Genomic DNA, 24,606 nt, shown 5'->3' on the forward strand with positions numbered 1-24,606 from the left:
GCTGAAACTAACCATCAGATACCTGCTGAGAAGTTTCTAATGCAGAGCTACATAAACAACTTCATCTCCTCACATTACCAGTTTCATTTAGTATTTTATTTATTTCACAAATGTTCCACTGTAGATAAAAAGAAAAATGTCTCTCCTACTAAATTATACTTAACACAGAACACTGCTTACCAGTTACTTTCTGTCTGTTACCACTTCACAGAAAAGAAAACATCTGTTTTTATCAACTTTTTAAGTGAAATTATGAAGAAACGTTTCAGTTTTAATCTTTAAAATCTGACTCCAGACATTTAAACGCAGCCACTGTTTTATTCTCTGGATGAAATCATGTTGTAATTATTTTAATCCATCACATGTAATCTGGATTTTTCATCAGTGATTTAGCTGTTAATGAAATTAAATGACATATTGTGTGAGGCCTATATGCGATTAAAGCATTTTTCAAAACAAACAACCGGCCAGAATTGTCGTGCAGAATGGTGTCGTTCCGTCGTTTGTCCACTAGATGGAGCTCTGACTCCTTTCATCCTCGCTCCTTCAGCCTGGCAGCACTATGGGGGTTGGCATAGTTGAGCTTGATGACAGCTGTTTTTATAAATTGAAATTAAGAATGACTCAACATGGTCAGTGGCGTATCCAGGACATTTTTAATGGGGTGGCCAAGGCAGGAAGAACCTTAATGATCTGTTCATACTGTGTAAATATAATTCTGCTTTCATTTTACATACCTTACATGCCTTGCAGTGTTTGAGGGAATACTTTTAGCTGAGGCTGGGTAGGTCCTGTTCCTCTGGACTGGGAAATATCTGAAAATTATAGAATGAAAATCAGTCCACTGGACAATACCAATCCATCAGTGTGAGGCTTTGTGGCAGGGATAAGACTAACATTTCACTTAAAAGTATTTGTTACATGATTAAGTATTTGGCAGTATTACAGCAGTTGCATGATATTAACATATAAAGTGCTAGTTTTGCTGTGTGGGCTAAAAGATAAAATGTTAGCACATACCATAAGGTCCTGGTGGGGCAGCATGTATTTTTGCAGAAGAAAGGACCTCTGGATCATCCATCTCAGCGTCATCTTCTGACACGCCATATGAATCACTTTCACTACCTGAAATATTAAAAACCCCTAGAATCACTTTTATATATTGGTCATGGAAACACTAGTGTTTCCCTTTATCTTTTAATGTTTTGTAATTAAATCAAAACAATGTGTGGATACTAAGATATACAGTTTACTTTGTATTAGCAAATTAATATTAAACAAAGATTAATACAAAACAGTTTGAAGTAACTATCGATGACAGATCAATCAGGATAGAGAACTGAACTTACCATGATTAGAGAGTGGCACTTCACAGACCTGTGGCTGGCGGAGTGAAGTTGATGTTCCTTCACCTATGATCCAGAAAGGGACATTAGGTTATGTTTTTTGTTTTGTTTGTTTGTTTTTGTTTTGTTTTCATGAATTTTTAGGTGGGCGGTGAAAACAATTATATAGCTCTTATATGTATGTGTTCTATTATCTATTATCCAGGACACATAAGAGCTCCCTTAACATGACCTACCATGCTGTGCAGAGGGAGCTGATTGCTCTTCATCACTGCTGCTATGCCTATGCTGCTGACCTGACTGGCTTTCTCCCTGCTGCTGGCACCTGTGGCTGACTCTGATGACACTTTTCTTTTTTTGAATAAACTTTTAATATCCCTGTTTCTCTTCCTTGTTACCTTTAATCATGCCTGCAGGAAATTATATCAGTCACTAGATATCATTCATTGCAAAATCCATCAGGATCATTGTTATCTTTGGTTAAAATCAGCATAAGAAATACGGGGAATCTTCCAGAAATGGGAAATCTTAAACAATAGCTTTAACTCTTTCCAGTGTCAAAAATAAAATTCTGTTAGATTTATTTATTTTATTATTATTATTATTTTTTAATAGTTTCAAGCATTGAAAGCACTGCTTTGATAATGTTTTTTAATATTGCACGGGAAAAATGCAGATTAAGCATTTGAAATTTAAATGCACTCTGTTAACTCATTTTTAAAAAAATATTAAAAAAGACATGAACTTTGAAAAGAGCTAAAGAAAAAAAGGAGCCAATTAATACTCAGTCAATTATCAGGTATTAACAAAAGCTTGAAACATTACTTATATGCAAAGTAAATCACACAAATATCAACTAAACACATTTACAGCGGTTCGTATTCCGTAGCTAGAAACTATTAGCTAAACTGGGGTGGTAACGGTTCTCCACATTCAGCTGCGACACTGTTTGAGGCTCAGCCACAAGGTGTCTTGTCAGGCTTCCTGGCATGTGGATATGTTTAAGGCCTGTAGTGTTACACACAAACCCTCACTAAAATGTTAATATTAACTCTATGGGGTGCCAAGTGTAAAAATTCAGTATAAAAGTTGTAGCTGACACATTTTCATTATTTATCTCACTTTTCTCACATTTAGCACATTTTTCCTACATTTTCCTACATTTAACATAACTTTTAACCACATGTATAATGGTCAAATAGAAGATCTAAATCTAAATTTTAAATCTAAATCTAAATGCTATATGTTAAATCTAAATATTTTATGTTATATCTAAATGTTAAATCTTATATTTAAATCTTAAATAATAAATCTAAATGTTGAATCTTAAATCTAAAAGATAAATATTATATCTAAATGTTAAATCTAAATCAAAATGTTATATGTTAAATCTAAATGTTAAATCTAAATCTAAATGTTTAAATCTAAATCAAAATGTTATATGTTAAATCTAAATGTTTAAATCTAAATCTAAACCTTATATGTTATATCTAAATGTTAAATCTTATATTTAAATCTCAAATAATAAATCTAAATCTTGAATCTTACATCTAAAAGTTAAATGTTATATCTAAATGTTAAATGTTAAATCTAAATCTAAATGTTTAACCTATATGTTTCGAATATATGCTAATTAGCCCCGCCCCTTTTAACCTCAACCAATACGCTAGTAGGGAAACACTCGCTCGCACGCACACACACACACACACACACAGGTCTTTACTGTGAATGTCTTTCTGCATTTACGAGCTGCACTTCAAAGTACACTTCCAACCAACCACTCACACCATTAATGGTAAGATGCATATATTTATTTTTAACTTTCTAAACAACATTTTGCGGACATTTCAGCTCTTTAGTTGATCTTTAGACCATGATGTGGAAAAGGAAAAATTTCCAAGAAGACCAGTCTAAGCTAATCTGGTCTGGGTATGACAAAGACTGATGCTTCTGGAGAAAAAGGCAAGCATCTTGTTTTTATATGTTTTGACTTTGGCTCAAGTAGCCTGATGAAGCCCCATTTCGTCAAGGGATAGATGGCAGAGGAGCCTATTGAAAAAGAGAAAACAAAGATTTCTCTTAATGGACTGAGTACTTTTAAATAATACACACACAAACTTTGGACATTACAACATTTACTCAGTTAAGGATTAGCAAATGCATTCTTGGTTCACTTCACTTTTCTTTGTGACGTGACGGCAGTGATAGCGATAAATTTGCCCTGGACGTTAGTTACAGCTAAGTAGCTAGCTAACAGTAAAAGTCCGCAAAATGTTGTTTAGAAAGTTAAAAATAAATATATGCATCTTACCATTAATGGTGTGAGAGGTTGGTTGGAAGAGTACTTTGAAGTGCAGCTCGTAAATGCAGAAAGATATTCACAGTAAAGACCTGTGTGTGTGTGTGTGTTCGAGTGTTTCCCTACTAGCGTATTGGTTGAGGTTAAAAGGGGCGGGGTTAATTAGCATATATTCGAAACATATAGGTTAAACATTTAGATTTAGATTTAACATTTAACATTTAGATATAAGATTTAACTTTTAGATGTAAGATTCAAGATTTAGATTTATTATTTAAGATTTAAATATAAGATTTAACATTTAGATATAACATATAACATTTAGATTTAGATTTAAAATTTAGATATAACATAGAACATTTAGATTTAGATTTAAACATTTAGATTTAGATTTTACATTTAGATATAAGATTTAACTTTTAGATTTAAGATTCAACATTTAGATTTATTATTTAAGATTTAAATATAAGATTTAACATTTAGATATAACATATAACATTTAGATTTAACATATAGCATTTAGATTTAGATTTAAAATTTAGATTTAGATGTTCTGTTTGACCATTATATATGTTGTTAAAAGTTATGTTAAATGTAGGAAAATGTAGGAAAAATGTGCTAAATGTGAGAAAAGTGAGATAAATAATGATAATGTGTCAGCTACAACTTTTATACTGAATTTTTACACTTGGCACCCCATATAACTCTGCCAAAGTTGAAAACTTGCTAAATGCTAAATGGTTTGCAACAGGCTATTTAGCAGCCCGTTTACGTAGCTACGAAGCCTGTTTCACACCGGCAAACTAAGGCAGTACTTTTATGTTTTAAAAATGTCTCTGATCTCATGTCCTGCCATTGGTTTGTGGCTGAAGCCAGTTCTGCAGAAGCTGGACTTTGGCATTGGGGAGTTTTTTTCAGAAAATCAAAGAAAACCATGGTATATATACAATCAGTGTCTAAAGTACTGCATTTTTTCCATTTCCTTGTTAGTACAAAATACTTTCATCCCTTTCTGACAACCTGCCTGATGCATAGCTTGTCAGAATCACATGAGAACGAGCACTTTCTGTTAACATGGAGTAAATCTGGTGAATACATACATCTGTAGACGTAAAAAACTGCAAGATTCTGACATGGGATGTTTTACATATTTTCAGGTAGAAGTGGCATCTTTCAATGCAACAAGAGATTTATTATTTTTTAGGATAGCAAAGATGGCCGCTGACTTTGGCCGAGCAGAAGGGTTAAAATTATAACTACAGAGCAACAACTGGTATTTTAGTACATTTTTTTATTGTAAAGTTGGTTAAAACCTGACATTTACGAATCAGCTTAACCCAGATTTGATGCTCTTTTAAAATCCCATCACTGGGACTGAGTCAGTTGATATTAGTTTACAGACAGCATGGATATTCTCATCACATAGAAATACACAGACCCACATCTAACTTTGACAGTCAGCCCACAGCTCAACTCAACTCATTCAGGCTCAGACGGAGAAAGAGAACGTTGAGTCAGACCTCTCTTCTATGTTCCCCAAGGTTTGTAAATTCATCTTCCCTCAATCTAATTAGGCCTCTGTTGACTGGCAGGTCCAGTTAAAACTAATTAAATTCACCACACATGATCTATGTGTGCCAAAGGTTTGTTAAATATTGCTCCTAAAATCCCTGTTTGTCCAAACTCCACAACCTTGTGATCATCTTTCTTAAATGAAGTTGATGTTAAGCAGAGGGATGAGTCAGGTCACTATCAGTCCGCAGATTGAAACAGTCTTTCCTGTTTTTTTTATTTCAGACTGTAACAAGGTCCTAAGGATGGAAAGTTGAAAAGTAAAGCTTTGTCACCCTGTGACATAAATCTGAGAAACTCAGATATGTGCTTGTGTAAAAAATAATTAGTGTTGGTATACATCTAATTAAATGGCTGCCTTTAATTTCCACAGCAGCCACTGTCTATCTCTGAAATGTACTTTACTTCAGGAGGCAATAAATCCACCTGCCCTCATGTTGTTTTGTCCCTCTTATTGACCTGACAAGGAGAAGCAAACGAAGGAGACTGAGAAAAAAAAGGAGAGAGTGAAGAAAGGAAAGAGGAGACAAAGATACAGCAGATAGGAGGTAAAAGCAAAACACAGAGAAACCAGCTGCTACACCTGTAAAGAAACTTAACTGAAACATCCTATAGCCTCTGTAAGAAAATAAAGCAGACAATCATCATGAGAACTGGACGGGCTACTTCCTTTTGCTTGGTGCACAGTGTCAGGGTGATGGAACTGGGGTGATACCCTCCATCGATTGTGAGGAGCTGGTCTTGGTATCTGTGGCTTCCATCTCCACCTTTGGCCAGGCTATTATACCAGCTGGATGTCTGATGACTGGTAGGAGATACATGTTGGTGGCTTGGACTTTGTTCTTCCTGTTAAGCTGATTCTTTGAGACCTGCCTTACTGTTTGTAGGACCTTGGTTGTGGCTGACTGTGTTGCAGCTTCTTCATGGTTTTCATTAGCCTGTGGTATCCCAGCGTATTTGTAACTGTCCTGAACATCTGCTATGTTGCCTTCCTGTAGTTCAACACCTTTAGTTGTGCTCATCATCTTCATTTCCAAATAATATGAGTAAATTTATAAGATAATAGGTTTTCTCTCTTATTTATCTTTTCATGTAAGAATGGTGTGAGACATGCTGTTATAGTCTTTTTCCTTTATCTTAGTGTTGTTCAGGAAGCTAACCTGCATGCCACCTACTGAGATCAGAGTCCTCCAATCAGCAGCTCAGTCCTGGCTCTGACCTCTCCTTGTGTTTTCCCTCCACCAGCTGGACTCTGCAGTGTGTAAAGAAATGTCTGTATCGGACACTGAGGTGTCTGACGTGACGTGGACAGACAACGGTACTTTCAATCTGTCAGAGGGACACACGCCACAGACGGAGAACTCAGAGGGTGCGCTTGTTAGCTTTTTATCAAACCCAACTAGTTTTAAGTCTGATTCTGCTTCCTGTCTCGGTTACATGTGGTTTTACTTCACAGATCTCGATAAAGAAGAAGCTTTCACCAGCGACCTCCCAGAGTTTCCTTCCCTCGATAACGGCGGCACGACCAACGGAGACGATGATGATGACCTCAGTCTTGGCCCTCCCTCACCTCCATCTCAGCCCCAGCAGCCAATCAAATCAAAGCTCACACCTTCTCCTCACAAAGACCAGTCCTCCGACAAAACGTTGGAGTTGGTCAACCAGATGGCAGGTGATGTCATCACCGCTGCCGTCACAGCCGCCATCCAGGAGAGAATAGAAGCAGCAGTCTGCTTCATGTCTCTGAGCGAAGACCCCGAGCGGTCGAGGCTCCAAGAGTCGACCCGGCTGCTGGAGCTGGCCGAGGAGTCGGACAGCGAGGTGGAGGACTTTGAGCTGTTGGACCAGTCAGAGTTAGAGCAGCTGGAAGGAGAGCTGGGGCTGGGAGAGGAGAAGACGAAGCTCAGAGAGGACGAACAGGCCAAGGCCGACAAGCCAGCCTCTTCTGGGTTCTTCTCCAAACTCCTCAGACGCCACTGATAGATAAAAAGTTCTGCAGGGGAGGGTTACGGGTCACAAAGGACATGTAGAGGGGAGACCGGGGTGTTCTGGTCCCAGACAGTTTTTGTGTGATTGTGTTTCCATGTTTCCTTTTCATGTAGAGGTAACAGCAACATTTCAGAGTGATCACTTTCACAAACATGGAGGTTCTGTCACCTCAGTCAGAATCAGCCCGGCCTGATGCTGAGACCAGAACCGGCCTGATCCAAAACCACATGGTGCCACATTGACTGGTCTCACATGAAATGACTCCAGTCAATGTGATATTCCAGCCACTGAAAAGCAGAAGAAAGACTCTGCTTCCAAAAATGTTATTAAAAGACAAAGATGTCATGAAATACAGCTTCTGATTCTGTTCAACCAACTTTACCATGAAAAAGTTTAAGGGACATGTAAATGAATTGAGCGTAAATATTCAGTCAAAACCCCCCAGAAATGTTCATATTCAGTTCAGACTGAAAGACAATATTTAGAAGGATCTGTGGTTGTTTGTTGTTCAGGATGAAATTAAATTTGCTTCCAAGAGAGAAAAAACTGAGTCACAGCAACAATTTCTGACTCTCTGAGCCTAAAACAGCACAGGGCCCGTTATAAAAGACAAAGACGTAGTGTAGAAGCAAATACTGAAGTAAAAAATGTAAATGTTGAGCAAAAGTTGTAACAAAAAGTTAACGTCTCATTAATAATTATTGTTCCTTATTTGTTTATATCTGCTTACAACTAAATTAGGCTTGTAAAACATTTAATAACTTCGTCTGCTTTAATGTTTCATCAATCTTATTCAAACGCTGCAACATGATGCAAACTTCCAAAAACTGATCAGATTCATGCTGGAAAAGTAAAAACATGTCTGGAAAAAGACGGACTTTCAAAGCTGTAATCCAGGCCTGAATGTATGATTTTATTGCTTCATAAAGATGAAAATTTCTGCAGTAAAATCTGTATTTTGTCAGTAAACTTGAGTAAAGTTTGTGGATAAACTTTCTGTGTGACATGATTGATATTATGTGTTACAGCCGACTGGATTTAGTCATCAAACTCTCCAAGTGCTGCTGTAACATCTCCCAACTCTCCTTCCATCTGAAGCTGATTCATCCATCTAACAGCCAGACTTCCACAGACATGATTTAATGACAATCACACTGCAATGAAAGCTTTTATACTCAATATGCTCTAAATACTTGTTATGCCTGGTTTGTTCACAATAAAGATTTAAAGGAAGGAAACTTGTTATTTTTTATTTCCTATTATGAATTTTATATGTACCTAGTTTTTAGTCCTAAAACATTGATGTAGATGAGGGATTTTTACGTGATGAAAACATGCAGCAGGTCTCAGAATGATGTGCATGGAAATCTGACTGAGACATAAATATATTCAGACATCCAGTTTAGTTACTTGCAGAGCTTCCAGTCTGTGGATTTGTTGTGGCTCATGGTGGGCTGGCAGGACTCAGGCGTGTCACCATTCAGCAATGAGAAAAATCACATCACCCCCTCACAGGGGTTGGCAGGGGGGAGCATGGCTGACCAGAAGGACAAAATGAAGTCCTACTAGAATGAAAGACAATGCTTTCTGTCAGAAACATGAAGAAATGGTAGTTTGGTGATGTTGCTTTACCCGTGGTTGTTAATAAATTTTATTTAGTCTCTTTTAAAGGTTAAATAATTAGGATTTTTTTTGTAAAAATAATTAAAAATGTTCTCATTTGTTGTGGGGGATAAAAGGAAGCTTCCCTATAAACAATCTGTTTCTCTACATTAACAAAGTTTATGTCAATTTCTTTCCTTTTAAAGTAAGAGTTCCGTGATGAAATAACTTCAGTGCACTATGTAGCTCTTTCCTACTTCCTGGTTCCTTAACCAATCATATGCCACTCCCCACGGTTGCCTAACAACGCAGCCTTTTTATGCATTGCAAAGCATAGCAACTTACTGTGTGTGAATCCTCTCAAACCGTCACAAACCGGCAACCTGCGACAAACTCTCCGGTGCAGTTCTGATTTAAAACACTAAGTGTCAATGCTACTTATTTAGTCTTTAAGGAGGACATGTCAGACAAGCTTTTAGAAACCAAATTGCAGCGTTTGGATGGGTTTGGTTTCCATCTAAAAGTCGCCCTATAAAACTGATTTTTCTTCTAAATGTTCAACAATTAATCTGTGATTTTTATCTGACTGAGAGAAGTGATAAATATTCCATTTAAATCTGTGCTTAACATCTTCTGACCACTAGAGGACAGAAAGATCCCAAAGTAAACTCCAAGCAGTGAGCATCTAGATCATCACAATGTCACATGTCAATGATAGCCAGACAGTTAGAGCAACACTGGCCTCCTAATAGAGACTTTTTTTCCAGCTCTTGGACATGAGAGGAGTCTTGGCTCCATGTGTTGGTCACAGCTGGCTACTTGTGTTTTCTGCTGCAGGTTTCCAGTTCTGCTAGATCCTGCTCAGATGTTAGAGGGTTGACAAAAGACTCATCAAAGGTGCCCTAGTTGTACTCAGCAACACACATTCAGCTAATTTTAAATGGAGCTCTGAGTCACCAGAAAGTCCACATGGATTTATTAGGAGACATTCAACACCAGAACCAGGTCTGATCTGAGCTGAGACACAATCCAGTCCAAGTCTAGTTCATTATGATCCAGACTAACTCATTAAGAACATAAAGGCTTTTTCTCAAACTGCCCTTCATATGAACACACCTTGTTTTTACCATAAAGACACAGCAGTGTATAAAGTATTGAATTTATCATGTGCAGCCTTGTATTTTGTTAAGATGAAATATGTCTGGCAGTGTCTAAGAGGACTTTGTAGTGTCTGCAATTAAAAACATGTGGTTGTGGGGCAAAACCAAAACATATAAAATGTAATTTGATGTCATTTAACTCAGTAAAGTAAATAAAATATTGCAAAGCAAGTCTGTAGGATGCTCCTCAAGATGCTTTTTCAAACATCTAACAACATCATCGTACAGGGGAATGTTTTTGTTTTCTATAGCACTTCCTGTTTGGATGGAGGAGGATCTTTTTTTCTTTTATCAATGGAAGTGATTGATTGATAACATTTAGAGCAGGGTTGCCCAAGTTCGGTCCTCGAGATCTACCATCCTGCAACTTTTAGATGCAACCCTTCTCCAACACACTTGAATCAGATGTCATCTGCATGTCATTCAGCTCTGCAGAGGCCTGGTAACGAGCCAGTCATTTAATTCAGGTGTGTTGGAGAAGGGTTGCATCTAAAAGTTACAGGTGGCGCTGGTGGCAGGTAAGTGACGCTAATGCTGTAGGTGACGTAGTTCCGGGGGAGACGGCAGATTCAAACTAGGCGCGCCCAAACATTTCTACTTTCATTCGATTGTATTTTGTGCCAACTTAATCAAAATATTCTTTAAAGTAGGACTATAGTGTCTTTAAAAGGTACACTCTGGAGCACAGCGGGGAGGATTTGGCCAGCCTGACAGATTTTATAGATCGTTGTTACGACAGAATCGTCATGGGGAAACCAAGCTACACCTCCACCCCCTCCACCTCATCCAAGTCCAAGAGACAGCGAAATGAGGATTCACCTGGAGCTATTTCACCAACGGGGAACGACTCAACAGATGTTCTGATCTCCATAGATAAGAAACTCAGCAGTTTTGATGCGCGTTTGAGTCTGGTAGAAATTCTCCACAAGGAATTCCAGGCGCTACGTGAATCATTAGAATTCAGCCAGAAGCAGGTGGAAAGTCTGGCTGCAGAAAATGCCGGTCTCAGAGAGACGGTAAAATCCCTCACCGAGGGCTTGACCCGTCTCTCAGATGAAAATAAGAAGATTAAGGAAACGGTGATCGATCTGCAGGCGCGGAGCATGAGAGAGAACCTGGTATTTGCAGGGATTCCAGAGCAGACGGAGGAGGACCCCGAGACCACGGTGAAAAACTTCATCAAAACCCACCTGAAGCTCCCGGAGGAAACGGTGAAAAACATCTCCTTTCACAGAGTCCATCGGCTCGGCGGGAGGAAACCCGGGTCCAGCAGACCAAGACCCATAGTAGCGAAGTTCGTCAGCTTCAAACAGAAGGAGCAGGTGAAGAACCAGGGCCGCGAACTGAAGGGGACCAACTTCGGAGTAAACGACCAATATCCGAGAGAGATTCTGGACCGACGGAGAGTCCTGTTTCCCATCAGAAGGAAATCTATGGCTAATGGCGCTCGCGCTGTCATCGCGGTGGACAAACTGTTTATTAATGGACAACTGTACCGCGACCCGGACATCACTCCGTGGCTCTTCTGATCCCAGGTGCTGTAAGTCAATCTCTCCAAATGATCACTCTTAACTCGCCATTATAGATCACTGACAGTAGAACACACTGCTCGTCTCACCACAGCCTCTACACCTAGATCGATGTATTTTTTTCTGTTTCACCACTCTTCTCACTTTTCACTATCTTTCTATTTCACGTCTTCACTGTTAATTGTAATCCAGCTCGTAATATCAGCAGCGCACACAGCCGGTCGAACACCGTCAGGACGCACAGCCGCACCATACATGATACATATAAACACTCGCGTTTTATGTATGAGAGAACACGCATTAAGGTAGACTACATATACGGACATTTAACATACGGACAAACGCGCGCAATCAGGCTGCATGCAAACACGCGCGAACACGCAAGAGGGGCGCACAAAGACACACGCGTCAGTAACACGCATGAAGCATTAAACCGTTCACAATAACCATGTTAAAAATCGTCTGTTGGAATGTACATGGAGCCGGTTCCAGGGAGAAGAGGTTGAAGATCTTTAATAAATTACAGGAGCTGCAGGCTGACATTGTCTTACTACAAGAGACTCATTTAACAAACTCAACCATAGATCTTCTTAAAACAGCTCAGTTTCCTCATGTTTACTCAGCCTGTTATAATTCTAGGCAGAGAGGAGTAGCTACTCTTATTAATAAGAGACTAAATTTTGACATAGATAGCACAGTAGTGGATCCGGAAGGCAGATTTCTGATAACTTTATTATCTATTTGTAATATCAAATTATGTATTACCAATGTGTACGGCCCCAATGCAGATGATCCCTCCTTTTTCCACTCCCTGTTTACTACACTCCAGAATTATTCAGATAACAGAATAGTGCTAGCTGGTGATTTTAATGTAGTCTTGACTGAACAAGATCGCTGCAGCACATCAGCCAGTCATCGAGTCTGGCAGTCGTCAGAAACTATCAAACAGTACATGAAGGATTTTGGTCTTTGCGATGCTTGGCGCTCTCACCATCCTAAACTAAGAGAATACACCTTCTTCTCTTCAGTTCACCACTCCTTCTCTAGAATAGATTATATTTTAAATAGTAACTCACTAATGGGCGACATTTCAGAGACTCAGATACATCCAATCAGCATCAGCGATCACGCACCAGTTTCATTCACTCTGAGAAACAAAAATAATAAACCGATTGGTCAAAGCTGGAGATTTAACACCTCTTTATTGAAAGATCCTGAGTTTATTGATTATTTTAAAAAAGAATGGTCAATTTATATAGAAAAAAATGACATGCCTGAAACTTCAGCGTGTCTCCTTTGGGAAGCAGGAAAAGCAGTAATGCGAGGGAAAATAATTTCCTTCTCCTCACATAAGAAGAAGAAGGAAACAGCAAGAGTTTTAGAATTAGAACTCAGGATTAAATCATTGGAGGAGGCTTACCGCATTTCCCCCGAAGAGCACACAATGAATAATATAAGGAAAACTAAATTGCAGCTTAAAGAAATTATAGATAAAAAAACACAGTTTTTAGTGCAAAGACTTCGCTTGGAGAACTTTGAACATAGTAACAAATCTGGAAAGTTTTTAGCAAATCAACTAAAAACAAACAAGGAGAAAACAACAATCTCCTCTGTTAAAGATCAAGACGGAAACATCAGCCATGACCCAGACAAGATAAATGACACGTTTAGAAGCTTCTATAAAACATTATATGAATCACAGATTAATCCAACAGATGAACATATTGAACAATTTTTAAACAACATTAATCTACCAAAACTAAAAAATGAAAATAAAATAAATTTAGATGCACCTATTACTGTAGATGAACTCCACGAAGCTCTCCAACATATGCCCAACAATAAAGCCCCGGGTCCAGATGGTTACTCAGCAGAATTTTACAAGGAATTCTGGACAACGCTAGCTCCTACATTTTATAATATGTTGTTAGAAATACAGGAAAAACAAAAAACCCCGCAAAATATGAACTTAGGTAATATAACACTATTGCTAAAACCAGGCAAAGACCCCACACTTCCATCTAGTTACCGTCCCATATCTTTAATAAATGTAGACCTGAAAATAATTAGTAAAGCTCTTGCCAGAAGGATAGAAAAAATAACCCCTCTTATAATACATCCGGACCAGACAGGTTTTATAAAAGGTCGACATTCATCTACTAACACGCGTAGACTAATTAACCTCATAGATTACTCTACTTTACATAATCTAGAATCCACAATCATTTCTCTAGATGCAGAAAAAGCCTTCGACAGGGTAAACTGGAAGTTTCTATTTGCAACACTAGACAAATTTGGGTTTGGACCTGCTTTCATAGAGTGGATTAAAATATTATATAATAACCCAAATGCATGTGTGAAAACCAACGATCAAACTTCTCCAAGCTTCCGCTTACAGAGAGGCACCAGACAGGGCTGTCCACTCTCCCCCTCACTTTTTGCCATTTTCATAGAGCCGTTAGCAGCTGCTATTAGACAAAATATAGAAATTAAAGGAATCCAGGGCAAAAACATAGAACATAAAATAAGTCTTTATGCAGATGATGTATTACTTTTCCTTCAGAACTCACAAACATCACTCTCTGAGACAATCACAGTTATTAATAAGTTCTCATCAATATCTGATTATTCTATTAACTGGTCTAAGACTACAGCCATGTCCATCAACTGTGACCTACAAAACATCCCTAATATCAAAATACAGACAGGAAACATTAGATATTTAGGTATAAATATTTCCCCCAGATTATCAGATTTAACAAAATTAAACTATGTTCAGCTACTAAAAACAATAGAAGATGATCTCTTACGGTGGAGGCGCTTACCCATCTCACTAATGGGGAGAGTTGCCACCATTAAGATGATGATTCTACCTAAAGTTAATTATTTATTTTCAATGATACCCACTAAACCCTCCACCAGTTGGTTTAAATCTCTGGACTCTTTCATATCCAAGTTTCTTTGGAAAAACAAGCCGTCATGTATCAGTCTTAAAACCTTACAGCAGACTAAAGATAGAGGAGGACTGGATCTACCAAACTTTAATCACTACTTTATAGCTAACAGGCTGCAGTACATCTCCAAGTGGCTCAAACCCAGTTATCTGGATGAGCCGTGGCTAGATGGGGAGCAGGCTTTGTGTGAGGACTTAGTCATCTCTGACCTGCCATTCATCAGCTCAACCATTAAACCATATAAGTGCTTTAAAAGCCTTAACATCCGTTTTTCCTTAATGGCTTGGTGGGAATTCTGTAAGATAACCAGATCTTCCCTCTTTCCATGTAGACTTACACCCATCTGGAACAACCCTGACATCCTGCAGAACAAAAAGATGATAAACTTCACTCAATGGAAGACTAAAGGAATACAACAGTTAGGACAGATAATAGAAAATGGAAACTTTGTATCTTTCAACACAATTGTCTCACAGTATGGAATCAACAGCAATAAATTCTTAGAGTACCACCAACTAAAATCAATTATATGTAAGAAGTATACCCCTGTACAGTTAGACTTGCAGATTCCTGTCAGAATAGCAGAATTCTTGAATCTTAATACTCCAAAATTATTATCAAAAATATATAGATTACTTGCAAAGCTAGAAGACAGGATATCTCTCCCAACTTCAAAATGGGAAGATGATTTATCTAATAACTTTGATCAGAAAAGATGGTCACAAATATGTTTAAACACGTTTAAAATGACTCAGAATTCAAATATACAACTAATACAATTCAAAATTCTCCATAGAACTCATTATACAGGACACAGGATGTTCAGGATGGGCCTTTCACCATCAGATATCTGCCCACACTGCTCTGAGAACACTTCTGATAGCTACATCCATGCGCTGTGGTCCTGCACACCTGTCCAAAGGTTCTGGATTAAGGTGTGTGAAGATCTCTCAAAATGGTTTAAAACCAGTTTTTCTGCAAACCCCACACTTTGCCTACTGGGCGACCTGGGTGACACTAACATAGGAATACACTCCATAAACTTGGTCCTCGCAGTCTTATGCATCGCAAAGAAAACTATCCTTGTGAACTGGAAAGATAAGAATAATTTGTCTATCCAGCAGTTTAGAAATCTCCTGTTAGATCACATCAGCATTGAGACAATGTCTGCCTCCTCCAGGAACCAATCAGATGACTTTCATTCCCTCTGGTCCCCTGTGACTGGCTACATCACCTAATGTAGGTGGAGGATTGCGGCTTCGCTGGGATGGGGGTGGATATGGGTGGGGGGTCCCTGGTGGCTTCGGGTCTCCGGTTGTCTCCTGGGTGGGGATCTCGGCTGCTCCGCTGCTGGGTCGGCTGGGGGTTCCGATCTGGGCGGGCGGCATTGGGTGGGCCCCGGGGTGGGACTGCCTCGTGGCGGTGGGGGGGTGGCTGCCGGGGTGCCTGGGTCGGTGTCCGTCGGCCCCTGGCCGGGTGGCCGGTCGGGCCCGGGGTGGGCCGGGTGGGGGCCCCGGGCTCTGGGGTGTCGGGTCTCCCCCCTCTCCTGGGGGTGGGGGCTCTGCCGCTGCTGGGGGGGGCTGGGCCCGTCCGGATGTGCCGTGCCGGGGGTTGGTCCGTGCCCTGGTGCTTGGTCGCAGCCCCGGAACCTGGGTGGGGGTGTGTTTGTATATAGGTGGGTGTGTGTGTGTGTGTGAGTGTCTGTAGGTATGCTGGTGTGTGGGTGGGTGTAGAGGGATGTGTGTGCTGTATGTGTCTGTGGGTGTGTATGAAGGTCTAGGTGTGTGTGTGTATGTGTGTGTGAGTGGTGTACGGGTGTGTGTGTGGAGGTCTATGTGGGATGTGTGTGTGGGTGTGTGTGAAGGTGTGTATATATGAGTGTGTGCACGTGGAGGTCGAGGTGTGTGTGGAGGAGTGAAGGAGTGGGTGGAGGCGTGAGTATGTATGGAGGTGCTTGTGTGTATATGCAGGTATGTATGTGAGTGCGTGTGTAGTGGTGTATGTGTATGGAGGGGTATGAGAGTGTGTGTGTATGTGGGCACCGGTGTGTGCGTTCATAGGTATGTGCGTGAAGTGTGTGTGTGGAGGTATGTGCACGTATTGAGGTGTTGGTGTATAGAGGTGTGTGAGAGGGTGTGTGAGTGGCTAGGGGGGAAAAAAAAAAAAAAAAAAAAATGTGTGCGTTTGCAGGGGGTTAGGACGTGTCCTCTGGGGGGGCGCCCTGGCCGGGTGTTGGGGGCGGGGGCCTGGGGTTCCCTTCCTTTGCCTCGCCCCCTTCCCACTCAGAAAGAGGAAAGTGGCCCCTTGGGCTGGTGGCTGGCCCCTGGGGGGGTTCGTGGCGTGCCTGGGTTGGGGTGCCTGCTCCGGGCCTGTGACGCCCTTCGGGGCCGGCGGGGGACGGGGGCGCCCTAAGCCACTGGCGGGTCGTCTTCCAGGGGGGAGGCTGGGGGGGAGGGGGGGATGGGGTCTTCAAGCGCCCCTGTCTCCATGGATGGCCCGGGGGCGGGGCGGGCCGGGTGGCCTGTCGCGTTGGCCCGGGGCGTAGGCGGGCTGTCCCGGGGGGTTTTGGCTGCTGGCCCTGGGGGAAGGTGCTGTTTTGGGGGTGGGGAGTGGGGGGGCGGGGGCGGGGTGGGGGGTTGGGGGCCTGGCTCGTGTCTCCTCGCCTCCTGGCTGGGGCTGTCCCCCCGCGGCGTGGGGTGGCGGGAGGATAGTGGTGGGGGGGATGGTGTTTGTGTGTGTGTGTGTGTGGGGGGGGGGGGGGGGGGGGGCTGGGAGAGTGGTGTGGGTGTGGGGAGATGGGTGGTGGAGGGATGGTGTGTGGGAGGGTGGGGTGGTGTGGGTGTGGGAGGATGAATGGTGGAGGGATGATGTATGTGTGGGAGGATGGGGTATGTGTGGGAGAAGGTATGGTGCAGGGATGGGGAGTGTGTGGGAGGATGGATGGTGGAAGGATGGTGTGTGTGCGGGAGGATGGATGGTGTATGGGAGGGAGGATGGTGTGTGTGTGGGGGAGTGGTGTATGTTTGGGAGAGTGGGTGATGGAGGGGTGGTGTGTGTGTGTGGGAGGATGGGGTACGTGAAGGTGGATGTTTGGTGTAGGAGAGGGAGGACGGTGTATGTGTAGGAGAATGATGTATGTGTGGGAGGATGGGTAGTGGAAGGAAGGTGTGTGTGTATGGGAGGTGTGAAGGTGGATGAATGGTGTATGGTGGAAGGATGGTGAGTGTGTGGGAGGAAGGATGGTGTGTGTGTGGAAGGATGGATGGTGGAAGGATGGTGTGTGTGTGTGGGAGGACAGAGTATGTGAGGGTTGAATGGTGTATGCGTGGGAGGATGAATGGAGGAGTGGAAGGAGAGTGTGTGTGTTTGTGTGTGTGTGTGTTGGTCTGGGGGGGGGTAGGACTGGTTCTCGGGGTGTGCGGCTGGGCGCTGGGGTGTGGGGCTGGCCTCTGGTGGTGGCCGTCTGGGCGGGCCGGGTCCCCCCGGGTGGCGTGCTGGCCCTCGGCCTGTGGGGGAGGGGGGTGTCCCTGCGCTCCTGGGCCCGGGCCCTCTGCCCCGTCTGTCCCGGGGGGCCGGTGCCCGGGGGGATCGGGGACTGCTGGCCTCGGCCCGCTGGGGCCGGTGCCCTGTGTCCGCGGGGCGGCTCCTGCTGGGGTCTCCTGCTGCTGCCTTCCTGGGCGGGCGAGTGGTCGTCTCTGTGGACCGGTCGGGATCTGTTGCCTGCGGGGGGGCTGGTGGCCTGGGTCTCGGGACCGCTGGCCTGACTCTGGCCTCTGTTCAAGTGAGGTGGCATCTGCATGATCACTCTGCATGGTCACTCCTTCCTGAACGTCTCCACACAGTCTTTGCGTCGCCGTGTGGCCGAGTTCTCCAACACATCCACACAGGTTTCTCTGCGCGTGTTCTTGAATACAGCAGTTTCACTTATATCTATTATCATATTTTGTTTCTTTTTTTTTAATTATTTCTGTTCTTATTATTATTATTACTCTTACTCTTATTATTATTATTGTTACTATTATCAACTAGTTGTGTAATGACCTACTGGCTAGGATGATCTTAGCTATATATGTTGTAAGTAGTATGGATTACATGGTCTTCTGTATGATGTTTCAAGTCCCCACCCGCACTCCCCACACCCTTTCTGTCCCTCTCTCTCCCCTCCCTCTTCTCTCTACTTTCTTTTCTCTCACTCTCTCTCTGTCCCCTCCGGTCGAGTCCAGCATTAAGAGTCTGATTTAATAAAGTTTTTCATCAAGAGGGACTTTATACATGTAGTATAAATCCCTGCTTGATAGAGTAAAATTGCCCAGCACCAGACAGCAGCCAGACAATCATTCTGTTTGCAACGATGCTGGACAAGACAGGTTAAAAAAAAAAAAAAAAAAAAAAGTTACAGGATGGTAGATCTCGAGGACCGGACTTGGGCACCCCTGATTTAGAGTATGTGATTAAAAACTAGATGTAGTGGAAATCTATTTCTCTGTTTCTTCATTTCTTAATTCTTTTTCCACTTGTCCTCACATTTCCAGGACATTTTCATCTTTTTATCTGGGAGTTTCAGGGTGCAGTTTCTTCTGGTGAAGTCCTGAATATTCCACTTTAAATTCACATTTAACTTCAAATCCAAGTGAGATTGTCGTCATCTCCAACGTTGGAATTTGTCTGCAGTCAGTTTTCTTCTAAATAAATTACTGAAAGTCAAAAGGTCAACGTAATCACGAGGAATCTTTACAGTAATTTGTACTTTGCCCATTTTTATGACTTACTGTAACTTCTTTAGGGTTAAAGGTCCTTCCAGTGGTAAGATATCTGACACACCCTCCGTCTTCTTCCTCCTACTCACATCTATATTGTTCAAGTTCAAAGTCTTAATAGTGTAAAAGCTGTCAGGTGACATTCACTGCAGAAACATTGAAAGTTGGGTCGCTGCTACTGAGAAGTGAAATGGAGCAGAAAGATCAGCTGGACCGAGAAACCTTCTATTGTTCCATCTGTCTGGATCTACTGAAGGATCCAGTGACTATTCCCTGTGGACACAGCTACTGCATGAACTGTATTAAAACCCACTGGGATGGAGAGGATCAGAAGGGAATCTACAGCTGTCCTCAATGCAGGAAAACTTTCACACAGAGACCTGTCCTGGAGAAAAACATCATGTTAACAGCTTTAGTGGAGCAGCTGAAGAAGACTGGACTCCAAGCTGCTCCTGCTGATCACTGCTATGCTGGACCTGAAGATGTGGCCTGTGATTTCTGCTCTGGGAGAAAACTGAAAGCCATCAAGTCCTGTTTAGTCTGTCTGGCCTCTTACTGTGAGAAACACCTTCAGCCTCATTCTGACGTGGCTCCATTCAAGAAACACAAGCTGGTGGAGCCCTCCAAGAACCTCCAGGAGAACATCTGCTCTCGTCATGATGAGGTGATGAAGATGTTCTGCCGTACTGATCAGAAGTGTATCTGTCTGGTCTGTGTTATGGATGAACATAAAGGCCACGACACAGTCTCAGCTGCAGCAGAAAGGACTGAGAGGCAGAGAGAGCTGGAGGTGAGTCGACAAGAAATCCAGCAGAGAATCCAGGACAGAGAGAAAGATGTGAAGCTGCTTCAACAGGAGATGGAGGCCATCAATCACTCTGCTGATAAAACAGTGGAGGACAGTGAGAAGATCTTCACTGAGCTGATCCGTCTCATCCAGAAAAGAAGCTCTGATGTGAAGCAGCAGATCAGATCCCAGCAGGAAACTGAAGTGAGTGGAGTCAAAGAGCTTCAGGAGAAGCTGGAGCAGGAGATCACTGAGCTGAAGAGGAAAGACGCTGAGCTGAAGCAGCGCTCACACACAGAGGATCACATCCAGTTTCTACACAACTACCCCTCACTGTCAGCACTCAGTGAGTCTACACACTCATCCAGCATCAATATCCGTCCTCTGAGATACTTTGAGGATGTGACAGCAGCTGTGTCAGAGCTCAGAGACAAACTACAGGACATTCTGACAGACAGATGGACAAACATCTCACTGACAGTCACTGATGTGGATGTTTTACTGTCACAACCAGAACCAAAGAGGAGAGCTGGATTCTTAAAATATTCACGTGAAATTACACTGGATCCAAACACAGCAAACACACAGCTGTTACTGTCAGAGGGAAACAAAAAGGTGACAAGAATGAATCAACATCAGTCTCATTCTAGTCATCCAGACAGATTTATTACATACTATCAGGTTCTGAGTAGAGAGAGTCTGACTGGACGTTGTTACTGGGAGGTGGAAATCAGAGGAAACGTTTCTGTAGCAGTCGCATACAAGAATATCAGCAGAGCAGGATATGAAAGTGGATTTGGATTAAATGACAAATCTTGGTCATTAGATTGTAACCAAAACGGTTATTATTTTCAGTACAACAACATCAGAACCTCCATCTCAGGTCCTCGGTCCTCCAGAGTAGGAGTGTACCTGGATCACAGAGCAGGTATTCTGTCCTTCTACAGCGTCTCTGAAACCAGGACTCTCCTCCACAGAGTCCAGACCACATTCACTCAGCTGATGTATTTGTATGTTGTTGTTTCTCTTCCACTTCATGGAGCCAAACAGAGAAACCAGCAGACCTTCCTTCATCACACATTATTTTACTCTCAACACTTTGGAAATGTAAAAATCATTTTCTACTTGAAATTACTTTTAGTTGTTCTAGAGATCAGATGTTGTTGTTTTTCTAAACCAACAAACAAACAAGGTTTCTAATGATGATGTCAGTCTCTGTCATTTTGACTTTCTTCAATAAAACAGTTTCATTACAGAGAAATGAGTCAAGTTTTCTTTGAATTTCTACAACTCAGATTTTTCTTTCCTTCGTCTCTCACTCACACAGATTTGATCCACCTGCTGAAAATGATCAGTTCTTATTTAGTGACTTCTGTCGTTCTGACATTTGTTCTTTAACACAGAAACATTTTCTTCAGCTCCAGCACACAGTGATAAAAACAATACAAGACAAACAGCAGGGACACCACAAACTAACATGTTTTAACATGAGGAGTGAACCCTGTTCAGCAGGTATTTTGGTTTAGATGCAGCTTTAAATCCTCCTGACAGTGTGTTGTGTTCCAGCTTTGTAGGTGGAAGTGATCATTTCACATCAACAAGTCATGTTGATGTTGCAGAGGCAGTTGATTGTCTTGTTTTTCATCTTTAATCTGCCTTGTTGGGGAGGAAATTGTGTATTTTTGACTCTTTTTTGATCCTGTGTGTTCATGTAAAAACAGATGGCAACAGTCACAACATCAGCATGGATCATTCTGTATGCAGTGTGGTGGGTCAGATTAGTTTCTCTTCCCACTTTGCAGATTTACCTGTTGCTGCTTTTCTCCTTTAGATGTTTTTTATGTGTTAAATGATTTCCTCTTTCACCGACCCATGATGTCATATTTCTGTCAGGATGGTCACTCAGTGAGAGTCCTATTAAAATCAGTACATGAATAAAGGTGACACCATTCTTTGTTGGCTGTGAGGATATCAACACGACACACCACTATACATGAAGCTGTCTTTATGATGCCAGAAGTCAAAACCATTCAAGGTCAAATATGCAGCAGAGAAACTTCCAGACCACTTGTCCTGGTCAGCACATGCTCCATCATACTGCTACCACATCTCTGAGAAGCTTCAGGAACACACTCTGTATTTACTGCTCTGAAAATAATGACATTACAGCTTTGTACATGTATTTAATAAAATAACAAGTAAGGACTAAATGAAATGTCATTGTGTTGCTTTAAAGTCTCCAAAGCTTTGAATTGAGTTAATCGTGTTAAATTCCTCAAACTACAAGAGGGACCGAAGTCTTTTTGCAGCACTGATATCAAACCATGGAGGCCACATGGTGGTAGCAGAATACCTGCAGCCTCCATGCTGACCAGTGTGGTAGAAAAATGAGTTACCAAGAATCCGGATGAGTGAAGTTTAACAAAGTTTATCACAGAAAAGAAAAATAAAGACTTGTACGAGGGCATTCCATCTGACCCACACGTGGTTGCAGGAGGATCTGAAGATCAAAAACAAAGGAAAGCTGTTTTCTACCTCGTGTTGTCATGGTGACCTGAATGACCAGATAAGCACCTGTATACATGGTGATAATATCCTCCATCTGTAAGAGTTTATCCCAAAATATTATTACTGTCAATTTCATGTTTGATTTGGAAATGCACACACAGTTATTTTGGAAAAATAAAGATTTAGTATTAATGTATTCTGTAGACAGAGCCACGTCATCAGACCTGCTTATCAGGAAAATAAAGGTGTATTACGGTTAGCATCAGAGTTAGCAGCATTATGAAACGCAGCAACCAACTCTGTGTGAAACAATTAGAACAGTGTCCTGGAGAAGAACCTGCTGGAAGGACAAGTTAAAGTAAACATAAGTCATCTGTGTCATCAGGTCAGAGCCAGAAAACTTTGTCAAAGTCACGTCACTTGTTCTACACAGTAAAGCCTAAATCAGAGCAGGTAGGTTTTCCTGCATTTATGAGGATCCTAAAAGTTCAATGTGGCATCGTTTGTAAAGAATTGATTCTTTTGGAGATTTCTCATCAATGATTTGAAGATGATATGGACTGAAAACCAATTTGAATTTCAATTAATAATGTGTCCATCATCAGCCACATTTGCTCGAGCAACTTTTTCTCTTTTATTCTTTTACAATTTTTTTTTTAATTTTATTTAGCATGAGACTCAGTATAAAATATCAATGGCGATCAGATCATTATGAAATAGGTTTTACTTTCCCCTGGTACCTCTCTGTATTAATTATTATAGTGCACTTTCCTGTGGTATTGCAGAGATAACAATCAAAATATAATTTTATCTACATCATGTGTTTGTTGTATTAGTATCTAAGGTTTTCTTTCTTTTACTTAATTTCCATAAAATTACATCTGCTGACAGTTAAAAGAGAAGCCCTTTAATTTGCCTTAATTTATCAGCATTTTCTCTATGTGTTAGGGATTCATCTTTTTCTAAGCTATTTATTTATTAATTAAGCCGCTTTTGGGCGGTTCCCACTGTGGGCATCTTCGCAGTGTCACATTCCCGGAAAATCCAAAAATAGGCAAAGAGGTGGAGCTGAGAGGGGGATTGTGAAGGTGGGGGTGGATGATTGACAACTGTCAAACTCTGAGCTGCCTGTAGCTAAAAGCCAACCGAGCTAAACCGGAGCTAACGGTAGCTAACCAACTGACAGAGGTAGACGGGCTAAAGCTAAGGCACGCTGTTAGCCGTGGTTGTGCTGCACTCTCCCTTCTTGCCTGGATATTGGATACCTGTCAATCAAAAGGACACGCCCCTAATTTTGCCAAATTTCAAAATTAAATAACATCCAAACGAATGAGTTAGAAAAAATTCACCCCCTTCACAGTTGTCATGAAGGAAAACTTGACCTATTAATCCTAAAATGTTTTTTGTACCAGGCTTTAAACTTGTTTATTTCTGCTGTGAAGTTGGCCTTTTTAAAATGGGAGTCTATGTAGATTTGCTCTGTTTTGGAGCCAGCCCCTAGTGGATGAGGGGTGAACTGCAATTTTTTGCACTTCCACATAGGCTTCACATTTTACCGCCGGAGGTTGCTGCTTGGTTGAAATATAGATCAGGCCTTCAGTTTGTATCCTAAAAGCTAAAAACATGCATTTTCTTTTTTTTATATTTGTCTTGCATGTTTGAGACTGTGATCCCAAAGAGCCATATTATCCATTTATCAGTGAGCCATGATAACAGATCAATACCAAAGAAAACAATTCCAACATATTTGGATGTGACTGCAAATAACCACTTCATATTTTCCAAGACGCTTATACAACAAAATCACCTCATATAATTATGCATCCATCTTGGCATTTGGTGAATTAACTCTATGCACTAACAATTTTATGCAGCTAACTTTAGCCACACCTACGAAGCCATGATGCACCCTTAAATTGCAGTTACAGCAGCATGTATTATTAACTTATTTTTGTTTTTTCTTTCTTTGAGGAATGTGTGTATGTGTTGTTACTGAGTGAATTGTAGTGTTTGACTTAATATCTACTTATAAAGTATATGGTATCAGACAAACAGTTCTTGGCAACCTTCAAATCTACACTACCGAATAATGCATCCACCTCT

General features: G+C 41.5%; 2 protein-coding genes across 2 annotated transcripts; both read left to right on the forward strand.

Annotated features, from left to right (window-relative positions):
• Positions 1-3,290: 3,290 nt before the first annotated feature.
• LOC121644992 (reticulophagy regulator 1-like) lies at positions 3,291-7,197 on the forward strand. The gene is made up of 4 exons (XM_041993267.1): positions 3,291-3,308; positions 5,103-5,186; positions 6,463-6,586; positions 6,674-7,197. Exons 1-4 carry the CDS (start codon positions 3,291-3,293, stop codon positions 7,195-7,197), a joined length of 750 nt encoding a protein of 249 aa, XP_041849201.1.
• Positions 7,198-19,324: 12,127 nt separating this feature from the next.
• LOC121644049 (tripartite motif-containing protein 16-like) lies at positions 19,325-20,997 on the forward strand (the record flags this gene model as incomplete). The annotated part of the gene is made up of 1 exon (XM_041991746.1): positions 19,325-20,997. A coding segment is annotated over exon 1 (1,599 nt), but the record flags the coding sequence as incomplete, so codon positions are not given.
• Positions 20,998-24,606: the final 3,609 nt, after the last annotated feature.

Source organism: Melanotaenia boesemani, chromosome 8 (assembly GCF_017639745.1).
Source record: "Melanotaenia boesemani isolate fMelBoe1 chromosome 8, fMelBoe1.pri, whole genome shotgun sequence".
NCBI classification, from domain to species: Eukaryota; Metazoa; Chordata; class Actinopteri; order Atheriniformes; family Melanotaeniidae; genus Melanotaenia; species Melanotaenia boesemani.